This window comes from Synchiropus splendidus, chromosome 6 (genome assembly GCF_027744825.2).
Source record: "Synchiropus splendidus isolate RoL2022-P1 chromosome 6, RoL_Sspl_1.0, whole genome shotgun sequence".
Lineage (NCBI taxonomy): Eukaryota > Metazoa > Chordata > Actinopteri > Syngnathiformes > Callionymidae > Synchiropus > Synchiropus splendidus.
The window spans coordinates 20,399,154-20,426,254 of record NC_071339.1 but is presented as its reverse complement, the minus strand read 5'-3'; the positions used below and the strand labels follow the sequence as shown (position 1 = coordinate 20,426,254).

General features: G+C 39.8%; 1 protein-coding gene across 5 annotated transcripts in view; it reads right to left on the bottom strand.

Annotated features, from left to right (window-relative positions):
- LOC128761224 (cadherin-22-like) overlaps positions 1–27,101 on the bottom strand; it is a 190,420-nt gene that overhangs the window by 57,660 nt on the left and 105,659 nt on the right. For all 5 annotated transcript variants that reach the window (XM_053869302.1, XM_053869306.1, XM_053869305.1 and 2 more), the window contains exon 4: positions 20,911–21,205. In XM_053869302.1, the coding sequence (XP_053725277.1) occupies positions 20,911–21,205 (295 nt within the window). The remainder of the gene's footprint in view (positions 1–20,910; positions 21,206–27,101) is intronic.

Sequence of the window (27,101 nt, the reverse complement as noted above, 5' to 3'; positions counted from 1 at the left end):
CGTTCATTTGGCGGCTGTTTACATCCTGTAGAAAACCAGAGAAGCGTTCATGGGAGCAGCAATATTTGGCAGCGCATCTGTGGCTTGCTTTCTCATGAAAGACTAAAAAGCTTTCTAAAATCTCATTGCTATGCAACATTAATTAGGAGTTCCTTATTCATTATGTGGAGCAAAGCGGTCGCAACATCATCCTGGTGTGATGACATCATTACTTTGCTACTCCACTGGATATTCATATTTTTTTCTATTTTTTATTCTTTTTTAAATTTTTAAACTAGCAGATTGTTGTAACACTGATAGTCGTGGGGTAATTTTAAGGCCACGGTCCCGACCCAGGACAATTCCTATAGCTGAATGTTGAAATTGTATTACTTTAAAGAAATTCTGCACCAAAAAGAAAATTATTTTCGACATAAATGTATGCTCCACACAAGGCACTTGTGAGCTGCCCAAGGTTTAACCAACAATGCCACCAAAGGCAGTTGAAGCCCTTGAGTCTTCCTGTAAAACATTATTGAATTCACGTTGCAGTGAGCTGCTGGAGCGGTGAGGCTCCGTTAAAATTTATAAAATAAAAAAAGCAAGATTAATGTACTTTCTTCTATTTATTCCCATCCCAAAGGGTGAAAGATGGTTGGATGATGATATGTACCGACCATCTGACCCACAACGCACTTTGTTATTGTGTATAACGCAACCTCTGTATGCAGACGTGTCCCGTTAGCTACATTTACTGACTGTTTTTTCTTCATATTGAGGCGTAAAACCTTTCCTAACCTTTCCTTATTTACAAATTCAAAGGAGACAGCAGCCAAACGTAAGACTTCACTATCACATAAAAAGGTAAAGTTTTTTTTTTTTTTTATATATATATAAACATACAGCTTTCTCACATATTTTAGATCTCGCCGTGCATGTACTTAGATATCATTTCTACCATTGATTTTTGGATCAGTTCAGGCAACCCGATGACATATCTGTCCGTACAAATTCACAGACAGTTCGAGTTTTGCAGCACCATGAATATAACAATAAAATAAAATAAAATGCTTTTAGAAACATTGGTTTGTTCTGACAAGTACTACTATTTTAATCTTACATCATATGAAAATGTGTCACATTTTGACGCCTTGGGAAACTTCCTCACTGGTTTCTTTCTGAAATTGTGTTTTAAATTTCTGTTCAGCGGTTGCTGTGAATTTCTTTCTTGCTGTCTTGCTCTCACTACCTCTACAAGATGGTGTGTGTAGTGTCCATAAATGTGGCTTTGGGGGCACTTCCATCGTATGGTAATAATAAAGCCGAGTACAGAAGGTTTGTTTTCACTCTCTTATGTGACTCCAACATCAATGGAATCCCGGAATTATCTGTGTGAACATGATTTGTTAGATTTGCACTCTAAAGAGTCAAAAGCTCTTTTTAGACAATTTAGACTCGGAAGGAAGATTCGAATAAACAACTGCAAGGAACTGCTTCACAAAATGACACAAATTCAGAGCTCAACATAAAGTCAATCAGAAACACCGGCTGCTTATAATGGGTTTTTTTTTTCTTCTCCCATTTGGCAAAGACTCCATAATCAGATGTATGCACAGGTCTCATTTTACAGAAACAAGGAAGGCTGCCGCAGCGACTTCCCACGCCATTTTCAGGTCTCTTGGGAAGATGGTTCAATTACCGCGAGGGGTGCAGATGTAGTGCGCGAGCCACATGTGAGACACTAGACTGACAGCCATTTAAGAGGCAGCCTCATAAAAGAGATTTGTGCCGATCTCAGCGAGTCCGTATCGGTGCCGGCGTTGGCAGCGGGGTCTAACGGTTACAGAGCAGAGTGTCTTTCCAGCCCCGACCCACCTTAATCTGTAGGAATGAGCGCTCTCCCTCTGCATTATGGATCATTTAGTGAAGCCATAAAAGCCAAGGTGTTTTCACATGAAAAGTTATTTCTTCACTACTTCTACCGTGATTCATTTCGCCTTCATCCACATAAACGCCCCAGGAGAGAGAACCAGAAGTGGGGAGAAGTATAAAGTATAAAGGGAAGAAAAATCAGCCATGTCATAAAAGGCAATGACCTGCTTACACTGATCCTCTTCATGATGTCTGCTTGGACTGGGGGATATTTTTTTATCCGTGCTGATGAAGGCTCTGCTCTTATGTTTGAATTAATCTGAATACAGTGACGTTCGGTCAAACATCCATAGATAATATTTATATACTTATCCTGAAAAATCTTAAATCACTTTCAAGCTTGCAAAGTCAGATGGCATCGCGTTACTCCTGTCTTAAGGTCCTTGCACATCAGACTTGTATTTTTCATGCAAATATTTCACACATTGTCTGTTTTGAAAAGCAAGCTAATTCCACTGAGCAAAATTGTGGCATTTTTTTCTGGTACCAAGGTCGCCTTTTCCAAAGTTTCGCTCTTGACCAGAGCACATCAGACTAATCGTGGCATGGATGTGATGGACCAGATGTCGCTGGAGTACAGCAGGAACACGGTGGCACTGCGCATCACAAGGAAGATGATCACACTTAAAACAAGGCACCAGTGATGGCCAGATGAGGCTTCATGAAACAGTGTCCTCATTTTCTGACTCTCTGTTTAGAAATAATGAAATAATGAATTCTATGAATTGGTCGCTCAAATCGAAAGATTCTAGACCAAAGAGTGCCAACCTGTGTGCTTTTAAAAGGACGACACTGCTTCAAGAGGCGTCATGAGCCCATCACTACTTGGGATCAGTCGTAAGTGGTGGAGCGTAAGAACTACATGCTGGAGATTCCGATTTACCTACCTAAAAACGTGCAACGAAAACACACAAAAGGCCCCGAAACAAACAGAAACAAACACGCACGCAGTGGCTGAAAGTGCCCTTAAAACACACCACCACAAGTGGATTGATCTCTTTAATGTCAATATAAAGCTTAAAATCAAGATTAACATAAAAAAAAACCACTTTAACTCAAATAGTCATATACAGTGAACCTTCATTTATCACACGTTCCAAAAAAGAACCTGTGATAGGCGAAATCCGTGAAGTAGTCAACTTTATTTTTTATAGTTATTATGCCCAAGCATTAAAAAAAATAAAAAACATAAACATTTTCAACAAATAACTATGATAGTTTTTGGAAAAACTGTTAAACAATATTAATAATGAATAATAATTAATAGTCAGTACGAGGTTGGACACATTGTGACTCACGCGTATTTCACCATTCCTCTAACTTCTTCTTCCTCTTCGTCGGTGTCATGAATGTCATCACTGTCAGCAAAGGTTTCATTACGTTTTGTGCGGCTAACGTCCAGCGGAATGTTCTTTTTCCTGCAGTCGTTAATCCACAAAGCTAAAGCAGACTCCATCCTTACAATGGTCTTGTTGCAGACAGTTACAACCCTTTTTGCATCCTTGTTAAAACTTATTGCTGCCGTCCTCCTTATGTGATTTTCCTCCTTCTTTATGGAACGAACCGAGGATTCATTTATTCCGTAATAGCGCCCGAGAGCTTCTACCTTGCTTCAGCATGGCCAGTAGCTTAACTTTGTCTGGGATATTTCGCATCTTTCTCTTCCTTTTGGGCGCGTCCTCAGGTGCCTTTGCCGGTGCAGAACGTTCCGTTGACATTGTGGGTTTTATCATGGAGTAAATACGCATCGTAAATTTGGCAAGCTGTACAGGGACGAGGCGCGGAGACTGTTCACGTTGGTTAGTTGCTTAGCCAATCAGGATGCAGAACACAATGCATTGTTTAAAAAATAAAAGAATAAAAAAACTGCGCTAAAAAAAAAGCTGCAAAAGCTGAATCGTGTTATAGCAAGGGTTCACTGTATTTTAACCCACAGTGAACAGGGAGATATTATTATATAATATTATATAATAATATTATATAATATATTATATAAAACATCACAGGCAGGTTAATGAACTTTCTTCTGGGACATTGATTTCTTTAAAGGCATCAGCAGTTGCGCACTGAAATTTGAGTTCTTCTTACGTGCATTGCAGTCATGCTCCAAACCGCGACTGCCTTGAATGAGCCCTCGGTCAGGAGGCATTCTTCACTAAAACAGGCACACGCATGAGTATGAAATAAACAAACAAATCTGTTTGCGGCATTACTTTTCATCACCAATAAATCCTCATCATTCAACACTGACCGAAGCAAATTTGTCACTGAAGTTGTTAAATATGTTTATGGTATCTTCTGAGGTTGTTTGGTTCTGCCCTCCAATCTCCTGACTATAATGAAGTGAATTAGACTGTCTCTGCAACAGTGAACAACTGGGCCAGGTACGGATGTAGGACATGGCTGCACAGAAAAGCTAAAGCGTGTTTGTAAAAAAGCAGATAAATATACGATTTCTTCCGATATTCCAGAATCATCCTGACCTCTCTATATTATGAACAAAGTATTAAACTTCAGTTGCAGACAAATACATGTGTCCTCGCAGGTAAACACAATTGATTTCGCTGCAACATTATTTATGACTCCATAAAGCTTCCCATGTTGGCATATTTTGCATAATTGGGCTGCTGTAATAGACGGAAAATGTCATGAACGCTTAATCAATTTCACCAACGCAAATCTCTATCTTGCTAACGTTGTCACACACATCTTTCACGGCTCTTTACACGGTGAATCACGCTTGCCGTCGGATCTGCGTTCCGGCTTTAATCGACATGCAGACTGATTCCCACACAGGCAAATCAGCCAGGATCAATTATCACAGGCCGAGGGAGGTGGAGCGGCTAATTGTGGATGCTACTGGTCATATGCATAAAGGTGCTTAGCAGAGAATATTGATCGTAAATATCTTCTGCCGTGTTGCATTGCCCTTTCCTCTGATCCTCCTGCCCCGACTGTCTTGTCCACCTTTCACGGACCACACCAGGCTGTCCGTGCCGTGACACAGGCAATTTGAAACCGGTCCTTCGTAGCGGCACCATGGTTATTCATTTAAATCCAAAGGGTCAGCGAGGAAAGCCGAACTCCAGTGTGGCATTCTCTGTGTGTTTTTTTAAAAGCCATATTGGCTCAGAGTACATAGTGAGCTTTACTAAATAGAGTCCAGAGCCTAAGGACTGGGTCATGATCCGGTCCAACAGGTATTTATAACAGCAGAAAAGAGTGTAAAGGGTCATGAAAGAAGAGGCACTAAAATGGTGGATGAGTCAAGCGGCAGTGGTAAAGGTGGCTTTGTTTGATGAGTCATCAATTTTGGGGTCAGTAACAGCACCTTTGAGGCAGTGAACACGCCAAGGCCAGTTGTGCCAGGGATTCCCCTGCTATTGACTGTGGTCTGTCGTGATCTGCCGTGTTCTTTATTTTGTTTATCCACTTCATGTTTTCTGTTTTATATTTCAGAGGGCAGAGTGAACGACTGGTGCATGTGACTCCTTTTCTCTTTGTTTAGTGCCACCGGTGTGAGAGCATCCAGCCGTTCTCCAGCTCCAGTGTTTATTATCTCCTGCGTTTGTCCTGAGGTTCCGTTTTTCGTTCTTCATTTCTCTTTTCCCGTCAACCAACAGCATTCTGGAGTATCGTTTTGGATTACTTTTGGACTTTGTGTTGGGTTAAGTAGTTGAAGGTAGTCTCAATTCTGCTATTGAATTCACCGCTCCTCGAAACTCTACAGGGTCATTGTCTATGGCACAAAAAGAAGGCACCTCGAACGCAATAAGCAAGGCAATGTCTCGATTTTTGGTTTCTTTCCAGGATTTTTTTTTTTTTCGAATCGCACTTGTTTCTTTCTTGCTTTAATGGGTTGAGTGCAGGGGTAAAAACCTTTTCAACCTGCATACCCCAAAAGGTAACGGTGTTACCACATGGCTGCCCCATCACAATAGTATGCAACCACACACATTTGAGGATTTGGACCCATTCAAACATGTGTAGGTCTTAATAGAAGATATATTGTCGAGTGCCAAGGATTAGTCAGATAAGTCAGGATTAGCCAAGTCAAGTAAGTTGCATGAATTCATATAAAATATGTAAAAAAAAAAAGTAGCTTGATCCCATTTTCATTGGTGGGTATAGTCATGGTCGAATGTGATCCTGATCTGCTCGTGTTAAGTGATGTCTCTAGCCATGCTGCCCAGAGGACCTTGAATTTCATGACCTCCTCCTTGAATTTCCCCAAAATAGTCTCACACCCCCAACAGGCGGGTCTTTTCTGTGGGCCTTGGCTTGCAGAGACATTGCTCATTTGGAAACACAGCCTTGGCGTCAATGCAAAGCTCAGTCTTTGCTTGACTGCTCGCCATAAAGTTTGATGCTTTATCACAGCTGCTTCTTCGATTCAGATGATAATACCTTGCCACGTTTAAAACATATGACCCATAACAGAAGTCACTTTGGTGCTGTCTGACACTTTTCATGGAAAGCCTCCACTGGCCAGGAAAGTCTGCCCAAATACAGTTAGTAAGGGGATGAGTTAACCTTGTAGGCAAATTCACAACGTAGTGACGCGGCTCACCTTTCTGTCAAGTGCCAAACCTGAGTGCACTCCAGGGATACTCCACAGGCAACAGACCATCGTTCATCTGTTTTTATTCTGTTGTGTATAAAGTGTGAGTGAAAGGAATAATTGATTTTCCCGACGCCTCTTTCTTTGATAGTATCACAGTTGTAAAATTACTGCATATCCCTGTTGTGTATCACAGCGGGACGCAACAGTGCTGAAGAGATCACAGAGATTTTTCCTTGTTCTGATTTGTTAACACAACATGTTTAGTTTGTGTTATCCAGGCCAGTCACGCGCAGCAGTTAAGGGGCCCTGAGGGGCCAGGTTCTACATTGTGACCGTTGAGAGCGGCTGTCAAACCCAAAGAGAGGAGGGTAAGAGAAAATTGAAAATAAAAATCAAGTGATGACATCATGCATGATTTTGAAATTACACATTTAAAATGCACGGAAAATTGTTGTATTTTATTCTATTTAAACCATATTCATTTGAAAGATCCTCGATGTGTCTCATACATTTCCAAATCTGCTTTGCATTCTGATGTATTAAGGGATACTCCTAAAATAGCCAGCAAAAAAAGACAAACAACTAAGAAAAATAAGCAAACGAGAAAGTTATGTTTCAGTTACATCATAATGAACGAAAAACAATGCACAGGCAAAAAGGCAACGTCGGCTTAATAGGTTTGACTCCTGCAGGGCCACATAAATACAGTCAAAGGGCCGGATTCGGCCCCTGGGCCGCACTTTGCCCAGGTCTGAATTAAGGCAACAGGAGAAGGTTCTTAAAGAGGTTAACATTATTAAAGAAAAAGTTGAAGTCAAAATGTCATTCATGTTGTTAAGTTTTATGAAAATCAATAAAATATTCATGATATTTTACCTGCTTGCTTGATCTTTTTTTTTTTTGTCCTCACTAAAGGTTCACTCCCATCATGTGCTCACCATAATCATTCCACATCTAGTTTCACTGGTTCACCTGCCCAACCCCAATATGATGCACGCAGAGATGGAGGTGGCCAAATATAATATACCGTATTTTCAATGTAGTGCATTAGATTATTAGCCCCACCCACAAAATTTAAGGAGAAAATTTAACAAAACAGATCTTGTTCATGTATAAGCCGCAGATGCAACCGTAGAAAAGTCAGAGCACCTGGCTTAAAAATGCACGAGTATCACTTCTACACTAGTTTTGAAAACAGGGTCCAGCATCAAAGACTGAGTCACCGTTTTCACCGTTGCAAGGACACGTCATCGACAAACATCAGCACTTACAGTACACCCATGAATTGATTCCCATGTTTCCTATTACAAAATCGTTGCACTGTTGCACTCACAAGTTCATCAACATGCACTTTCCACGCTTTTACTGTCTTCTAACGTTGATGTTTTCATGTCTGAGTTCAACTCAAGGTTCTTCTCTTTTATAATCTCAGATAAAATCTCCTGCGCATGAAATGACTCTCCTCCATACCGCCATGCTCATGTTGAATATAGTGGAAGATTTGTCAGAAAGATGAAAAAAAAGAAAAGAAAAAAAAATGACAGTTTGGAACCTTGGCATCAATTTTAGATGTGGCAGTGGGAAAACATGGTTTGTGTCAGTAAATAGCTGCTATTGTCTCACTTTTACCTCACCGCCTGTTTCTGCGGCTTGTCTCCCCCACATCAACCGCGGCTGTTGGGAGTCTAATATCTGTTATCAGAGTGCCATTTTCCTGCCTGTTGCACTTTTGGTGTTGTGGCCTTTCAGTGAGTGTTACCTGAGATTTGAGAACATCGGGGCACAAGCATGACGCCCTTCCGCATCTTATCCACTCAGAGGTCCAGAGGGCTTCTCTAATGGAGGCACTTGAATCACAGGTTTAGCTCTTGGAGAATAAAGGCATGGATCTTTGTGATCTTTTTTTTTTAATACACGACAGTGCAACTAAACATTTGAGTGCAAGTAAGTAAGTATACCATTGTCATCGAAACATGAAAGAAGTTGCTACTTACTGTGACTCTGTGGTTGCATAACAAGCTTCATGAAAATGACATCTCTTCTGTTACTTTAGTCATTGGTATATCTCGATATTGTCATGATTCCGCTTTTATTTTGCTCATTTGAGTCCCGTTTTGCTTTCTCCCTCCTGTCTTCTTGTTCCTGTGGCACACGGCTGGAGCTAATCTTCCATGCTTAGAAAGCACTTGGACTCCAGCAGCGTGTGCCAGATTGTCTCCTTTGCTCCAACTGGTAATGCGCTCCGTTCATTCTGCTCTGCCGTCGTACATTTATATGTTGTACCTTCTGTTCAGCTATTTCTAAACCCTAGTGTTGTGTAGCTAGTTTTTGTATTTTGACTGCCTTTGTTCTCCCTGTTTCTCTCTGTTTCTGTTACTCCCCACTCCTGCCTTCATTTTGACGACCTTTATAGTTTACTTTGTATTTTATTGTTCATTGTGTGTTTGCTCTCTTGTTACTGACTCTTCTTGCATTCTTTCTCTCAGTTCGGTGACGCTTTTCGTTCAGACTCATTCAGCTGTGGACTCTTCCCAGTTTTGGTGACACTCTGGATTTATTTTCAGTTTTCTTCTCCTGGTTCAGTGATGCCTTTTGTTGTATGTTTTTGTATATCTTGTTATTAAATAATTGTAGTGACTCGCTCCAGCCTCCTGTGAGTCTTTCACCACCGCACTTGGGTCCCACTCCGCGTCGAGACTTATAACAGATAAAGCCACTATCACTGGCTCACTCTATAGTTCCATAATGCACTGACGCAGTTGAAAGATTTAAAACAGCTAGCTAAGTTTCAAATCACACCTGATCTTATTTCTGACTGTCTATATGTTTCAAGTGTTGTCTCTCTCCATGATACAATACAGCACAGTAAGTCCCTCATCATTACGATGCCCTGTTTGAAGTTATGAAGTTCATAAAGTTCTCCCCCGTCTGAAATCTTGTAAGCCAGAGGTTACGAGAGGGAAGTGCAAGGTGATGTGACACAATGCTTTGCCCTGACACGTTGTCACTAAAATCAGCAGAGGAAGACTTGCCAACCAAGGCCAACCACGAGTTATGGCTTCTTCAACACGTCCCCTGGGCCTCATACTAACTGGTGAAGCCCAAAGTACCTTTGGAGGCCTCCTGAAAAGGGTGGCCGAGCCGCCTCAAATGGCTTCCCCCATGGAGTGGCTGCAGTTCCACTTTGAGTGGCAGACAGAGCTTCTCTATGTCTATGGGAGATGTCTTGTTTCTGTGCAGCAGGTGACAGGTGGAACCAGGATCGACTGGTAAAGAGAGCACTGCCTTTTGGCTACGCTCTTTCTGAGCCACAACAGACACTTCCAGGCTGTCGTGTCCTGCTGCTGATGTCCGCTACACGGTGTTGGTGGTATTTTCTTTCAATTAGGTTGACCGCAAATGCAATCTGGTTATGACGTATAGTAGCGGTTGAAAACTATTGACCATTAAATGACCTTCATTTCTTTGTAGCGTCTGTGTTTTATTCATCTAAAAGTCGGCCTTCTGCGTTACATGTTGACGCATTAGGCTTCACCTCTTGCGGCATTTCCTGACACTTTCCAACATGAGGTCGTGCTCCTTATAGCTTTTGGAATCCATTTTCATATCACTTAGTAAAGCATTATTTATATAGCACTTTTTAGAACGCTTGTCACAAATCGCTTTATAGACATGAATGTTTCTACTTGCTCAACCACAAAGGTGGACAGTCAGGCCTCCAGTGAGCGAGAACTAAGAAAATGTAGGGAGGATATTACATAAGCGCAAGCCTAAAAAGTGAGTTTTTAGCAGGGATTTAAAGGTGGCGGTGCGTGTGTGTTTCATACCACCACCTTGTCTTTGGGATCTCCTCTGGCAGACTGTTCCAGAGTTGACAGAAAAGGCTCTGTCATCTCTTGATTTAAGGGTACTATACTGTGAGTAACATCAGACTAACAATGACAGTTGACCATCTTCATGCCCGCACATCCTCATCCGAACCCCGGTCAATCTTTTTTGTATGTCATGTAATGCAGCAGGAGGGGAAACAAATGATTCAGGTGTGATTTTTTGGTCAAAAACATGAACTTGTTAACATGTTATATGTTATGAGGAGTTTGAATGTGTTGCAGTACATGAGTGAATTTGCAAACAAAGTCATAATTTTCAATGCATTCCTCCATTGTGCGAGATTAATATGGACTCCAAAAACATTGAAAATTTCTTTGTTAAGTATTATTTTTTTAAAACGTGAGACCTTTGAAGTTAAAAATAAATAAATATATAATCTAATAGGAAAAGAGCAGTGTGATTGGTAGCTGAAACACATGCACGGCGTGAATATGAAGATAGAATTCAGCATTAATAAGTGCTCCATAATGACTTTTAAATGGCCATTATGTTAGTCATACACACAGTCAAAACATGAATACGGTGTTGTAGTTTAATTACAGTATTTCATCAGCAGAATTTTCCAAGTGCGCTTTCATGGTTCAGTAGTGAAGAGATAATTATAAAAACTGCTGTGGAAAGCTGAAGATGAAAAACAACAAAATTCCAAGAATCCACTCTAAAGTCGTTCTCTGATGTTTACACTCGTGGTGTTAGCTTTTAATGGTTGGATGCAAACCCAGCCCCAGTTAATTTCAGAAGGCTGGGGGCGGATTAAAAAATGTATTTGTATGCTGATTGCAAACAATACATCTCAGCTAGAATGCAATCTAACCTCATAGTTTGGATGGCACTTTTCTATTGGCATAATCTGGAAACCACCAGTTTGACATTACTTTAGCCGCTGGGTATAGCTTTAGAGTCGGCATTAATATTTAAAGGTTCACTACAGCGGGGGAAAACAAGGAGGAGGAAGAGATGGATTCTATTCAAATATTAATGAAGAGGCTTTCCAAAACTTAAACATTAAAGTGTCCTCCGAAGGGAGCCACACTGTACTAAGCACCAGCCAATGTGCCTTGTTTATATAAAAATGGAAATGAGCTGCCCGGAATCTAAAGATCACCATGCAAACGCTGAGGCTTCAGGCTGCAAAGAGACATGTTGTCATTATTTTCACCGGTTAATAATACAGGAAGCATCAGCTCACGGACCTATAGCGGCGAGAAGGAAACTTAAATGCACAGAAAAGTATTTATCACATCCCAAAGGTGTTAGTGGAGCCCATGCCGAATAAATAAAGTAAAACGTTTCCCCATCCGGCACTGCTGATCTCTGCAAACTACCTTTGAGAAGCAAGAGTGTCGATGTCAATATTAATACCTTGGTAAAGTGAAATCCCACAAGCCTGTTACTATTTGTAAAGTGAGTACTGTAAAGATGAGCTGCATATTTTATCACTTCTAATAAAGCTTTCGTCGGTTCTCCCGAGGAAGCGTTGGGTTTTGACACATAAAGAGAGGATACAAGAGAATCTCTCGTGAGCTTGTGTCTCAGCCGCGCAGCCATAACACCCATTTATACGTGAAACATCTCAGCGAGCCACCGCAGACCCGCAGCTCTGTTCCGCGACTTCATTATTCCGCGTATAGCTCCGTGCGCTTTTGTTATTTCTGCTGTGTTTTAATGAGAAAAACACCAGTGGCTGTCTGCTGTACACAAGGCTGAGGAGCGGGGCGCTGATCTAATGAACAGGGTAATTCAAGAGAAGCATGGATCTGTGATGTGCTCGCTTCACCTTCATTGTACGCAGAACCATCCCTAATGAGCACATTACACTTTGCCTGGTTAATGTGTTTCAAATGAGCGACAAGAGCAGGCGCTGATTTGAAGGAGCTGGAGAGATCTATGGAGGGGAGAGCTTTGCCCAGGACATTGACTGCACGCAAATCCATACACCAGGAACCTCCTCTTTCATATGCTAAACTTGGGTGGTGGGTCTGAGTTATGAAGCAATAATAATAACTATGTTATATGCTATAATAACTGTGTTTTTCCATGACTGAGGACAGTTTGTTGCAATCATCGATAAGCTCTGTTTCATAAAATAAGGATATTTAGCAGTAAATATGTTTCCGATTTAGACTGCTGAAGCTACAGAGACACAACCATAACTATGCAAAAATTACGTTTTTGAGTCAAGATGACGAAAAGCTGAGGTGTGTCATATTCTTACAGAGGATCGTCAGTTTATTAGATTAGAAATTGGTGAAAAAAAAGTGGGAACACCAACCGAAGGATCAGTGACACAGTAGACGCTATTTATTCATTTATTTATTTTATTTGTCTCGAGCCATTCACTTTTCATGTCATAAGAGTGAGTCTAAGGAATAAGAAAAAAAAGAAACCTGTGAAAGGATCACAAAACAAATAAATAAATAAAATACAAAATAAATGTTTTATAGTATGGAAAAAATGTAACATGATGATCATATTCTAATGTGTTTAATACACAGTACCCAATTTTAGTGTCATTTTATTGTTATACATATTTTTGTGCAATGACTGTTTGATAAATGCCTTTTTTCTTCTTTCTTTTTTTTTCAGTTATTTATGTTTTGGTATTATTTGCACTCATTCTTTTTCTCTATCTTTTTGTGTTTTTTTTTTTTTTTTTTTAATAATTAACTGCACAAAGCAAATATGTCTCACATGAATTTGTTTTTTTAGTTATTTTGTTGTGTTACATAGTACACTTTATTATTATTATTATTATTATTATTATTATTATTATTGTTATTATTATTATTAATCATAATAATAATATTGTTGTTATTAATAATAATAATAATAACAACAACAAATAATTTGTTCACACTAACTGTCAGAATCAGAATCAGATTTATTTATTTTGACAAATATGAACAAACATTCATGGTAGACAGAGTACACAGAAAATATACTATAAGTTTTATGGGCATGCAGATATCTTAGATTTTTTCCAAACGCTCCAAAGTGCCTGTTCCCCAACCCCGTACTCTAAACGCTTCATCTCATTCATCATTTTCCCTCACCCCATATATTTAATCATAAATCCCATTACTCCTCATGACAGCATCGGCATATTTGGATTTAAACTTCCCTCTCTTATGCCAAGAATTCCTTTTCCACCTTAGCAATAACACTTGAACGAGACAGCAGAGGAAGCCGAGGTGCTGCCAACAGTTGCATGGCAGCGATCCTGCCCCATTACGTTCAAAGCAGTGCTCACCTCTGCTTTTCTGCTTTAATTATGCAAACGTTAAATCGTGGCTGGTTTTACGCGTCACACTCTGAAATGCTTTTCCGAGGTTTCTCCTTTAATAATTCATGTAATAGCAGTTTGAAGATGCTCGGCTAATTTGTTCATATGAACCAAGGTAAAGATCAAGTGTCCAGAGCTGAGCGCCATTCCAACAGCCAGACCAAGTCTCTCATCCTGTGTGTGGAAGCCGCGTGAATATGTAGTGAGAACAACATGGTTTTTCACTTTCAGAAAGTTGCTCCCATGCGGACCAGGCATGGAGGACGAGTGTGGTATATCGCATTTACTCGTTGTAGTTGAGATTCTTGTCACAGTATTCTGGGTAATTTCAAACTTTTAATTCAAGATCTGGCAGGCTAGAAAATGGAACTTGACAGTCATCTAGTCTGGGAGAAACAAAGCCATGATTTAAGCATTCTGTGTTGGTAATTGTACGTAGAGAGTGAATCGGGCTTCCTGGATTTCAGTGAAGGAAAGCGTCTGGCTGAACTTATCAATATGCTGCTCAAAGGCGGAAGGTGGTGTCTTTTGTGATACAAGCAACATCATTGTTCAATGCCAAATTACCACTCTCTTTACTCTCAATTGCAGAGCACAACAATGACGGTGTACCGAGAAAGCAGGAGGGTCACACTGCATTCTGTTTTTAATGGAGAATGGTTCACAAGGTCATGCGACTCTAGTTCTTTTGAGTCACCTTTAAACTGCGGCGCTGTCAAAGAGCGATGTGAAAGTCACTTCCATAGTAGCAACAAAATGAAACCCATCCCACTCTCACCAGGTAAGATGAAGGCTCACACTGTCAGTTATTATATTGCAACTTGTTGGACTTTCTGTCACTTCTGTCTTCAGCCTTTTCACCTTCTTACTGAGTCAAATTGAATTTTGAGCAACAGTACTGATTTCCTGAACTGGAACACAACATGAATCTTGGCCTGGTCATTTTGCAAGAGAGATTGCAGAGATTCGATCAGGATTTCACATTAAATCTACCAAACTCGGAGCTGAAAACCAACTGGCTCACCATCAACCATAAGACACAAAGCCATGCCACAAAATAAGCTATAACCATCGACAGAGTTTGCTTCAGTTTGGAATTTTTTCCTCCCTCTCAAACTCAATTACAACTCGTGCTGCTGACTCATGCGGCCACCTCCAGCCCAATCTAATGCAGGATTACAGGTGAGGAGACGATAATTCCTCCGTTGTAAAGTACTGGTGCTGAGCTGCGCCAGAGAGTGGGAAATAAACAAAAGGCAGATGGAGGATTCACCGCTCCACTGCACATCTACGTGGGTGAAAGTATATTAATCTTTTTCACAGAGACAAATGGCTTGTAACAGACAGGGCGGCAGACCAGTCCACCCATTTTGTGGAAGCGGTCCAGGAAAGCAAAACAAACTGGTGGTTAGTGGAGACGCTGGAGGCAGGTACGAAAACAAGGGATGGGTGATGCAAGGCTTGTTCTGGTCCAATTAAGTAATATGTATGTAATAGAATATAAGTAAATACATAAAAATAAATAAATAAAAAAAAACACATGATAAAATTTTAAAACTTAAGATAACAGTAAACAAAATTAAATTTCTGAAACATATGTTGCCTCTCCGGATAAACTAATAAAAGAAGTAAAGTCCCAAAAATAATATAGATAGATATATATTAGGGATGGGCGATACAGACAAAAAAACATTATGGATAAAGGGATAAATGTCGTAATTTCAGCGACAACAATAACAATAATGTAACGATAAATACATGTTCATTCTATTCCATGTGTTGTACACACAACAGCCTCTCTCGAACCTGTTTTATGATGAAAGTTGTTCGTGGAGTTTGTCCCCAACATCACTATTTGTTTATGTTTAAATACTATAGCTAAGTAAGTGTAGAGATGAGAAATTCAATGTTTCACATCTCTGGTAGAATCTGCTTGTGTCTGACAGACTGCTCTGCCAGCTTTATTTAGGGGTTAAACTGAGCCGTCTGTCTGCTGTAACTCAAGTCTCGACAGTTGACTTTAACTATAGACCAGTCTGGACACATTTCCAAGATGCTATTGAAAAAATATTAAAAAGCATGTGAAGAAATGATCATTTAGTCATGCTGTTCTCGAAATCATTATACAAATTGTCAGCCAGTTGTCTAGTGTGATGAAACCCTTCTCTCCTAATATGGTTGTTTTTCATAGCCTTATTGTAGATTTCGCTAATACTTTCACTGCTTTAGAATTTGTTGATGGTCCCTAACAGATGCCGTGTTGGAGCAACATAAATAAATAAATAAATAAATAAATAATATATATATATATATATATATATATATATATATATATATATATATATATATATATATATATATATATATATATATATATATATATATATATATATATATATATATAGTGGGAAGACAAAAACACTACAGGGAATATGACAAGAAAATAGATGTGGCTTCTGAATAACAAAGTAATTTTCAATCCCCATTTACAGCATCCATACAACAACAAACAACTCTTCAATTTTAAACTCATTTCAGAGATCGAAAAGAAAGAAGAATGCATCTCATAATAATAGCTATTTGTGTTCACGGAGTGATGTTCAACTACTGTATACAGACTCACACAAGTCCCTTGTGTTTGCCAGAGTCCTGCGGGATCGACGTAAGTTACTGTTGACGCAGTACCAGGTGCAAAATGGCTCCATACTGTAATAAAAATGAAATATCTGTCCTTGTTTGCATGGCGTCCAAAGGAGGACAGTCAAGTGGCCTCGTGGGGCCCACAGGCCGCAGATCTGATGAAGTCCAAGTGCTAAAAACCAACAATGATTCAGATGCTCATGAAAAGTAGTTTTTCACAAGCACATCCATTTCTTGGAGGCAAAGCGGGAAAGCAAAATAAAATGGCTGCCCAGGAAACAAAAAATAAAAAATAAAACAACAAATCGGATGAGAAAACTATTTATATATATATATATATATATATATATATATATATATATATATATCAGTTAAATAAGAAGTTGGGCTTAAAAGCTGGTATGCACAATGTACAAGACGCTCAGTAGAGAACACCTTTAATCTCTGGAAAACCCTCTTATTTTTCACCCGGAATGTCCTGAGCGTTGTCTCAAATCCATCATTGTGTCTTTAACATCACCAGTCAAGAGGACACTTCTACTCCCAGCGACCACCCTCGCGTCTGTCACGCGGCGAAGGCGAGCGGGATTCTCAGCAGTGATCAATCATCCGTGAAAGACAAATTTGATTTAAGACTTCAATTTCATTAGCAGCGTGTTTTCCATCAAAAAAGGAGACCTCACACTTGATCATCACCTTCTATTCGCCCTCTCCTTGCCTTTTGGGAGTCATCCGACCGTAAAAATAACCAAACAAATAGACTGTGTATACAAGTGTTGGAAGGCGCTGAAGGGACTGACAAACACTTGGTGACGGGGGATCGGCTGCTCCGCAGCGAAGACAAGCACAGCGGGACACAGTGGGAGTCAATGAAGTGCGATCAATATACAGTACACAACTGGTTACCTTCCTGCTATTATGGTTTCATGTTTTTCAAAGTAGTTGGTTGCACAAGTGAGCCATAAAATAACAGTGGGAATGCCACCAGTGTGAATAACGCCAGTGCTATTTTCCTTTAGATGGAGTGAGCGCCTTTTGGAGTCACTTTTATTAGGATGCAATCATTTGTGAAATCACCTCAAAAGGAAACACAAGGAAATGAAAAAAAAAATCTTAATTTCTGACGCACATCTTGGTTGAATAACCATTTATGCTGAAAGTGTTTTTGTTTGTTTTGTAATATTCGTCTTAATGGGTCAAAGTAATGCGTCAGCGTCGGCGCAGATGGTCATTTCCATTTGTCCTTCATTAACAAATTGAAAGTGGCTTCAATTCTTCTTTTTGAAAAACAATGAGTTGGAGAAAAATGCAGCCTTCAACGACGCCAGTAAAATCATAAACGTTTTCCACAATGATCTTGTCTTTGCTGTGTCAATCGATTTCCCTGAAGGTTGTAAAATAACCTCTTGTTTTATTATTGTGAGGCAAAATTAAAAAGTACTCCTCATTTCTTTGGCAGTACAGTAACTAGAAGAACAGAATAGAAACTAAAATATAATTTAAATACGACAAATCAAATGAAATTAAATAACAATATAAAAAGATTATTTGATCATTTTATATTGAAAAATAAAGTCCACATCAACTTCAGTTACTAGGGAAACACTGTAAAATAGTGAAGCCTGTGAGTAATGTTAAAGCATCTACTGCACGAAGCAGCGACAATGTTTTATTTATTTATTTTTTCATTTCTATTCACTGGCTTATTTAAAGAGTTGGACGCACATGTCAAAGTATTTTTAGCTCATGCCCGTCACCTTGACTCTCTGTCACGCATGGTGAGTCAGACATTGTGTTGCAGTATTCCAGGACATGAATGGCATGTGACAGTCAAGCATGTCTGTCCAGCGTCCTTTTTTTTTTCTAACTTCCCCTCCTGTCAGCTGTTGTCATTGTGTTTGTGACCTTATCACCGATACGTTGAAGGAAGAACCTGCCAGCCGTGGCAGATGTTCAAAAAGGAGAAAACAGAAAAAGGGAGAAACCCTGGCTCGAAGGATGAAAAAGCTGGACGGAGCAGTCGTTGTTGCCTCATGGCAGCATTTAATCCACGCTCAACAGTGGCGCAACAAGCAAGCGAGCAGCTGACGGATCAGAGTCATGACAGATCACCCCTCTGCGCTTTGTTTCTTCATATCTATTCCTCCCCTTTTTGCTAATAAGACTCAAAGTATCTCCATCGTTTTTGTCAGTCATCATCACTTCTACTCATCCACCTCTTCGTTCCTCTCACTTTCTCCACTTCCATCACTCACTCGCACAGAAGCCATTCTTTTTTTTTTTTTTTTTTTTGAAAGCACTCAATGCAGAAATGCTGAGAATCATGCTGAGGAAGCAGGAATCTTTTCCAATCAGGCTTAAACCAGAGAGAGCCATTCCATTTCGCACCACTCCACCAAATAAGAGGCACTTCTCCATTTCTGCTGAGGCAGGCGCATTGTTAGACAAATTTAGCATGCACGGAGTAAACATGATTCTATTTCCGAAACATAAGTTGCCTCTTCCCTTAAATAAAAATAAGGCACCGACATGTTCTTCCACCCTTTTTCCACAGCTTATATGAAGCAGCAGCCTGAGCAGAGACGCCAATCCAATGTGCCCTGGGTCTGACCCAGAGCCTCCTCCCAGTTCAATCCATGAAGTCAGAAGTTTAATATCATAAAGTTGATTTAATCGAGGGAGTGGATTTTTTCTTATTCCTAAATTATTTAGTTTTGAAACCTGCTAGGGAAGTCTCAGATATCTCTTTACATGTCCTACACTGAGCATTACATTTTCTTATAGTAGGCATTGAACACAGAACGTATTGAAATTCTAGAGAGGAGAGTTCAGATGGCCACTTTATTATTATTATTAAAATGCTAATGGGAGTTCAACAAACATACACCAACATTTTAATTGTAGAAAAAATACATTCCATTACGGGAAAATATCATACATTTTTAAAGTTGCCCTGAGGGGTGTTTCAAAAATGTTGAAGAAATATGCACAGTATTTTGAAGAGATATTTGAATGACCCTCACAAATACATCCTGGAAACGAAGACCAATTGTTGCTAAATCTTTGTGTTGTCCAATAATAAACTGGTCATAACATTCAACGGTCAAAGATTTCATTAACTGTGCTCCGGTCCAGCATTGTTTACTGAAATGTAGAGCTTTTCTTGGCAACATTTTTCACCTTCCTCACCTTGAATCATTTGCCCCACATCAGCGTGTCAGACCACAGAGCTCATCTGGGAGTAAAGCAATTTGGGCTACACCCTTTTTCTTAAGCATAATCCAGCACTGCTTCCTTCCTCCATGATTTCATTCACACCCGCAGGTCATAACTCAGCGCACGTGGGGATTCAGTGAGAAATATCCCTAAATCACCTTTTCTACTTCCATTCCATCGACTGAACTCATGACTTCAAATCTATTTCCATCTGATACCCCCCATTCGCGCCTGTGCCTGATTCCAACTCCTGAGCTGAGAACTTTGGGTTTTCATCATGCTATGTAAAGTTGACAGAGCCTATGGTAATCCTTCGTGTCATTGACCAGACGAAGTAAGACTTCATGAATAACCTTCAGGCGGAAAGTGCTTGTCACTGCTTGATCTAGTTCGCCTGAAATTCCAGTGCTGAACCAAAAATTGCGCATGTTTTACCAACGTTTACTGGTACGCGTACATGGTTTTATATATATATATATATATATATATATATATATATATATATATATATATATATATATATATTTCTTTTTTAATATATATATTTTTTTTTTTTTAATCCAACAACATAAACGGACTCAAGCACCACACCACGGTAGACATAAACCTTGTTCAAGGGCAGAAAGCTCACTCCTGCTCCTGTTAAATCTGTGTGAAACAAATGGAAGGAGAACTGTTTCCCGTACAATAACGATAATGTCGCAATGCATTGTGCAGTTCAAATGTATTGGAGGGTCCTGAAGTGTTAATTGATTCAATAATGCTGGATTAAGAAAATAAAAAAATTTGAATATCAGATACAAACATACAATTTCTAAATCTAGACTATTACTACTACTACTACTAAGCAAAATTATATAAATATATTTTAATAAGTAAAAAAAAAAAAAAAATTCATCACCTTTGCGTGATACAACCATGTACGCATGCGCTTACAAGTACCATTTGCACCATTTTCCGGTTCCAGCACCGGAATTTCCGGCGGACCACATCAGGCAGGCGGACCAGATCAGGCATTGATAGCGCTAGGTGGCCAAAAATTGGTGTGGGTGTTAAGATGGAAGCTTCCCATTGGGCAAGAAACTCATGGAGCTTCTGCAAAGAAGCTAAACTAAGCTTCCTTTCAAGAAGCTGTGATACAAAGTCAGACTTATTCCACTCAGAGTTATTTGTTGTGCCAACAACTTTGCCAAATGAAAGTTTGGAAATGGTCAACAGTTCCTCCCGCTGAACCAGCCTCTACTGTAACTCAGAATATTGCCTTTTCATAAGCAAATGAAACCAAACAATATGCTTCATGTTCTTCACTGAGGGTGAAGAGAAACAATGTGAACCCAGGATCTTTGGATTTACAGTGAAAATGTGCGTAGTTATGCATCAACATGGAGCAGTCAATTCAACTTACCAATGGGTGACAGTTCTGCCACGCTGCCGATATAGGGACCCTCCAAAAACTTGGGCTCGCTGTCGTTGATGTCTTGCACTTTGATGACAAACTCTGACTCTGGTTCCAGCGGGTCGTTGGAGAGCCGATCCCGTGCCTGGGCCCTGAGGGTGTAAAAAGCCTGGACCTCCCTGTCCAGCCGCTCCGTGGCGTGGATGTCTCCTGTTAGTTCATCAATGATGAAGATGGTTCCTGCTCCTTCTCCAGAGATGGTGTACTTGATGTTGCCCTCGCCTTCATCAGAGTCAGTGTGAATCTGGAAATACGCAAAAGAGCATTTATTGAAAACAAACATCAAAAAAAGATCTTAACAAAGTTAACAGTGAACCAACAAAAATTTTAAGAAATGATATCTAGATAAAGTGGCACAATTCAGTTTCACTTTAGGGCACTTCTGCTAGGGGCCCACACCAATCTGAAGTCCCCTTGATCTCACTTTCAAGCGTGTCTACGTTGCAACGTCGCAAATATTACAGGGTTCAAATGCTGCCATTTGACAAGCTGCTTTCGAGCAAGCAGAAATGTCAACAAATCTGGAAAGGAGAGAATTCAATGCAAGAGGAGCTTCAAGCAGAAAACAAATATTTCTCACGTCACAAGATGGCGAAGGACACATTCACTTTCAACTGTTGTGTTTTGAAACTAAATTAAAATGCAGAACCATATCACATTTTGTTTAGACTTTTGCTAGGACATAGTTTTTTTTTGGCCCATGACTCAGACGACAAACAAATTGAAAACAACACTGATAATACCTTTGCTGAGAAAAACGAAAATAAATAACAAACACTTGTGATCAAAATAATGTCAACAAAATAAATTTGCATGAAAATACCTACAGATTAGTAAACTTTTCTTAGCATCTATCTCCCCAGACTTGTTCACAGTGGGAATACAGTTGCGTTGATGATGCACTTTACCATGTAACCGGTTAAAGAACTCAATCGTACACTTCATTTCCAGATTTAAGATGCAATAGAACTCAACGGAGGTCCCATGTTATAAGTTTTCGAGTCATATAAATATTTTTACTTGGAGCCATCCTCCACACTTGGACAAAAGAGCGACAGCACCAATACATAACAGGAGCGCAGAAACACAGGTAGCAAACTTAAAATAGTGAGCAAGGAGGCAGCAGTATTTCTCTGTGTTGCTGAAATACTGGTCAAACAAAGACTTTTGGTTGAAGGATGCAGTAGGTGCTTCACTATTTTTAAATTAGAATGTTCTGCTGCACTTCAGAGGAAAATAAATAAAATAATACATAAACATTTCATTGCAAAAATCCATAAAATGTTTTGGTTTTTTTTAACTGAGGTGACAAGTGCAACATTGGTTTCCCTCGGTTGGAAGGAGATGACCACGGGGAATTGGCGCAGGAGGATGATCGCCATCCCAAATGAAACATATTTTAGTCCCTTTAATGAGCGATGGTCAACAAGCCGCACTTATTGGACTCATGGTCGTTGGTCGGCAATCTGTTTAAGCACCTTGTAAAACAAACGACTTGGGTTTTACACCACCACCGGGATCGTAATGATTTCCTTAATTCCACCATTTACCAGGAGAGCCTTATGTAGCAATCTTGGTGACACTGGCTTCAAATAAAAAATAAAAAATCCTCATTACCATTGTACGTGATGATTGAATATTTCAGATGGAGTGGCAGGAAAAAATGAAATAACCTTATAGAAAACACCATCATTAAAATATGCTGTGAGTGACGCCTGCAGAACCTTTTCATGTCTATTTCATGATGAAATCCGTCCGTCCCATGTTCTGATGTGTGTGATATATCTAGAGCTGAACACGACTCAGATGGACTCACGATGCAGAGAACAGAACACCATGAAGAAACTCCCGCACTACATAATTTAGTTGAGCATTATTTATCGATGAAGATGATCCTATCACCAGCTCCGTTTGCTCCTTTGAACCCAAGAGCTGTAACCCAGTGGTCAGCTCAGCTGAACCCAATTGCACTGCCTCCAACGATAACAGAACCACGTCAACTTTATTCCCCACAGAAACTTTTCAGAAATGACTCGTCTGTCTCCTGCTATCCAACGTGGAAAACCCATTTCAAACTTGTGTGTCCTTCATTTTGGTTTTTCATTCATGACCTGCGGTTCATGGGTGTAAGCTCGCTGGCAGGCGTGGAGAAATCCATGACAATGTAATTGATGTGGGAGCCATCTAAAATGTGAATGTGCCAAGGCTTAACTTGCGTCCAACTCAAATTAAGCACAACACTTGAGCCAAAGCAGAGGTCACAGGGTAATTTCACTCTCATGAAAATGCAGTTTTCAGTCATTCAGTTATACAAATTCTGCCTTGTTTGTTGCATAAATTGCCGTTGTGAATACATTTCCAACTGACAAAAGCTATGAAAGGATTCTCATGTCAATGAACCACGCAAAAAGTCACAAAAAGTAAAAGCTAATGCTTCCTCGAAAGTCTCTCTTTTTAAGTACCACACAAAGGATCACTCAACATCCACGGTAACACATTCTCTTGAGTTCATTTACCTCATCGACATCAATAACACAAGAAAAATAAATCTGTATGGATTCCAAGTCAGCAAAAATATGGAAAAAAATAACTTTTTTTTAAACATTTTAAAGAGCTCCTTTACATTTGATGTCCTGCTCTTTAACCCTACACCTTCAGACTACGGAACATAAAAAAAACCAAACCAAAACAAAACAGTTAATACCCTGTGAAATCTGCTTTTATTTTGAAGGAAATCCAAATTTTCTTTTGTACAGTTGAGACTATGTCTCTCTACGAGTAACTCGGATGCTACTGGTGCAGCTAGAGACCATCTGTAGTGACTCGCCATATATAATAATAATATAATGAACACACTCATTTTGTTTACTGTTAATAAAAAGGAAGCACATTTTTTGTCATATTTTGCTGTGAATAAGACTAAAGTTTCACACATCCTCACTCCTCACTACAGGCCTCTGAAGTGAGGAGCAAAAAACAATATCCCAACAACTGAAGAAGAAGAAGAAGAAGAAGAAGACGAAGAAGAAGAAGGGATCGTGAAAAGTGCCGTTCATTTGGGTCAAGTTGAAGGTGCGATGGTGACGGTGTGATCAACAGCATGACATTAATGTAACCTGATGTAATTGAAGAGGACATAACTTCAAAACTTAAAAAAGCTCCAGATCGTTCAGCCATCTTCAAAAAAAAAAAAAAAAAAAAAGAAAGAAAAATCGGCACTATAATAGTGATGATTTACAGCTTTCCTGCATGTCTTGCCCTTCACAGGACGTGACGCCTAAATTAGGAGATCAAAGTAATTTCGGGGGTTGTTAAAAGTAAAGACATGGAGGTGGTGGGGTTGAAAGTGAACTTAAAAGAGCCCTTATAAATCAAAGCTATAGTTCCCTGCTAATGTGATGAGAATACATTCCCCAGGCAGCAACAGAGACAGCGCCGGTCCCTCAGCTCAACCTCCCCTTTGCTCTTTTCTACGCGCCCAGACCGACTCCCCCCTTCCTGCGTATTATAATTCAGAGGTGTACGCATTGTAACTGCGGTTCATTCCATTGAGACGAGCAGAGACGACGGAAAATCCCGTTGGCCTCCCTTGTTAATATTTTATAAAGGCTTAATTAAATACTGGATTCTATCACCCTCGCGGTGGTTTTCATTAAGTATTTGTCGTAAAACTGTGGAATAATGCAAGCATGTGGCTTGATATTGCCTTTCCCCGCCCTCTTCCTCCTCCCTTCTTCGAGTCATTTGAAAACCCTCCCCGAGACAAATACCAGACCAGTCAGAGAAAATATACGGCCAGATATTTTGGAGGTATCAATATTTCAGATGTGATGAAAATTTCATTGGTCCATACTGCTGGAGTTATCGGGTAAAAGTTGGCATGCACCGGTGGATATCTTTCCCTCGCATGCCCTCTCTTTAGTAGATTCTCCAGACGGGAATGTGTGTGCAATGTTGTCATCATTTGTTAATTTCATTTACAAATAATGGCATACGCATGCAACTTCATACTATATCTGCCTCTCATTTGCGCACACACACATCGACACACACACCGGCTTCATCGTTCAGCTGCGTTGATGCAAGTCACCGCGCGTCCTCACCCCCTTTAGCATCCTCACCTCAGGCTGGATCTAGCCATCCGTCTGTCAGTCTATCCTCGTTGGAGTGATTCATGTTGGCAGCTTAAAAAACACACACTGTGCTGAACAAAAGTTTTTTCCTCACCAAGTAGAGGTCACCGTCAGGATAATGCTGGCTGGATCATAAATGTGGACAGTGTCTAAACATTTTTATCATGGCAAAAATAGGTCTTAACATTGCCGATGAGATATATATATAATTTTTTTTTTTTTTGTTTTCTCTTAAAATACTGTGGTTTATATTGGTATAAACTTTGAATAATGGACAAGAATTTCCCCATAGAAGCTGGAGGACCTTCCTTCAAAGACAGACTGCAACACCAACTCAGGTATCTGTCTGTCTGTCTGTCTGTCTATCTATCTATCTATCTATCTATCTATCTATCTATCCATCTATCCATCCATCCATCCATCCATCCATCTATCCCGAAATAGACCGTAAGATATATCGTGTCAAATTTTAAGGGTCTCTGAAATCTTTACTCAAACTAGAGAATGCATGGTTTGCAGTCCGGTGGAGAGACACATGTGAGCGAAGTCAGCACGAGGAACTGTCCCCACCGGCAAGGTCCTCACAGCTGAAAGCTCCCATCAGCTGAAAGGGGATTGTTAAACACTTCTTGAGTCATGGATTGAGTCAGAATGAGTCCTGGCAATCCAGCATGCGACAAAATGATTTTCCAGAATATGCTAAATAAAGACTCAAATTCTACTTACATCAATCAGATTGTGGGAGGTCAATATATGGATTTACTTCATCTCCACAAGAGAATGCTACAATGTGTGTAGACGCATAAACTGCATTGTAGCAACATTAGTTGAAAGACATAAACCATTGACTGGTGTTTTAATATTGGACTTTTAGTATGAGAAACAGGTACAGTCTCATAAGCTTTTCACAGAGAATGTCTCGCTCAGAGCAGGGAATAGATGCCAAAAAAAACGTATGTGTTACTTCAGTGAGCGGAATTTCTTCCAGAGACTTTGATGGTAGCATTGATCAACACAAGGAGGTCAGCATTTTTTAGTCAAACTGTTTCAAAGAACCCCACAACTGCTCCCAAGCTCCTCACTTAACTCATTTTACTCCTCATGACAGTCTTATTTGAGTCCAACTCCTCCAAAACCCTCCTCCACTGTTGAAGGTTGGTAACTGTCAAACATGAAACATGAGTAATGAATTGAGTTGGACTTTCTCCTTGACATCATTAAACCCAGCAGGAAGTCTCAGATTGTCATCACAGCTGCAGAGTTAATATGACTCAGTCTGCGGCTTCAAGTTTAACTTTTTGCAAGTAGTAGTCAGAAGTGCCAGAGGGTTTACAGTGGAGAGCTGTAGGGTGACTCGGGAGAGTCATGTTGTTGATTATCTGTCACATTCACCTCTGGGTTATATGGAGTCTTGCTGTCACCGTACTGAACCTGCTGAAGGGGAATGTGAGTCAGTCAGTGCACTGGTGGAAGTTTCTCGTCAGAGTTGTCAGCTCTTCTGAGTTGGAGCATTTTTAAAGTTAAAGTTAAAGAGCAAACAGATGGAGAAAAGGGCTTCTTCTTTTCATCTCAATTTAGCTTATACTCCTACACTACACATGATTGCTAAGAATTGAAATACATGAATAAAAACAAAGGGAATTAAACAGTTACATATTTTTTTTTTTTTGAAGGACTGTCTGGACGAGACAGGGGACAAAACAATGACACTGTTTTCGTCAAATTTTACAAGATATTGTTTTTCAGGGTCACATCATGTTTACTTTCAAATGAATGCGTGGAATAATGTCACACAAAATGTGTCCATGATTGTTATTTTATTTCAGTATATTGCAACTCTGTATTATTCTGTCCTTCACAATGCAGTATATAATGACAAGAGGCAATACAATGCACTGTCTTTTGAAAATGCATTTTCCTGTGCAGTTGTAAATATTGTTGTAATATATCGGGATTAAACTATTATGGGCACTTAACTTTTTTTGTACATTTATCTTTATTTTACTG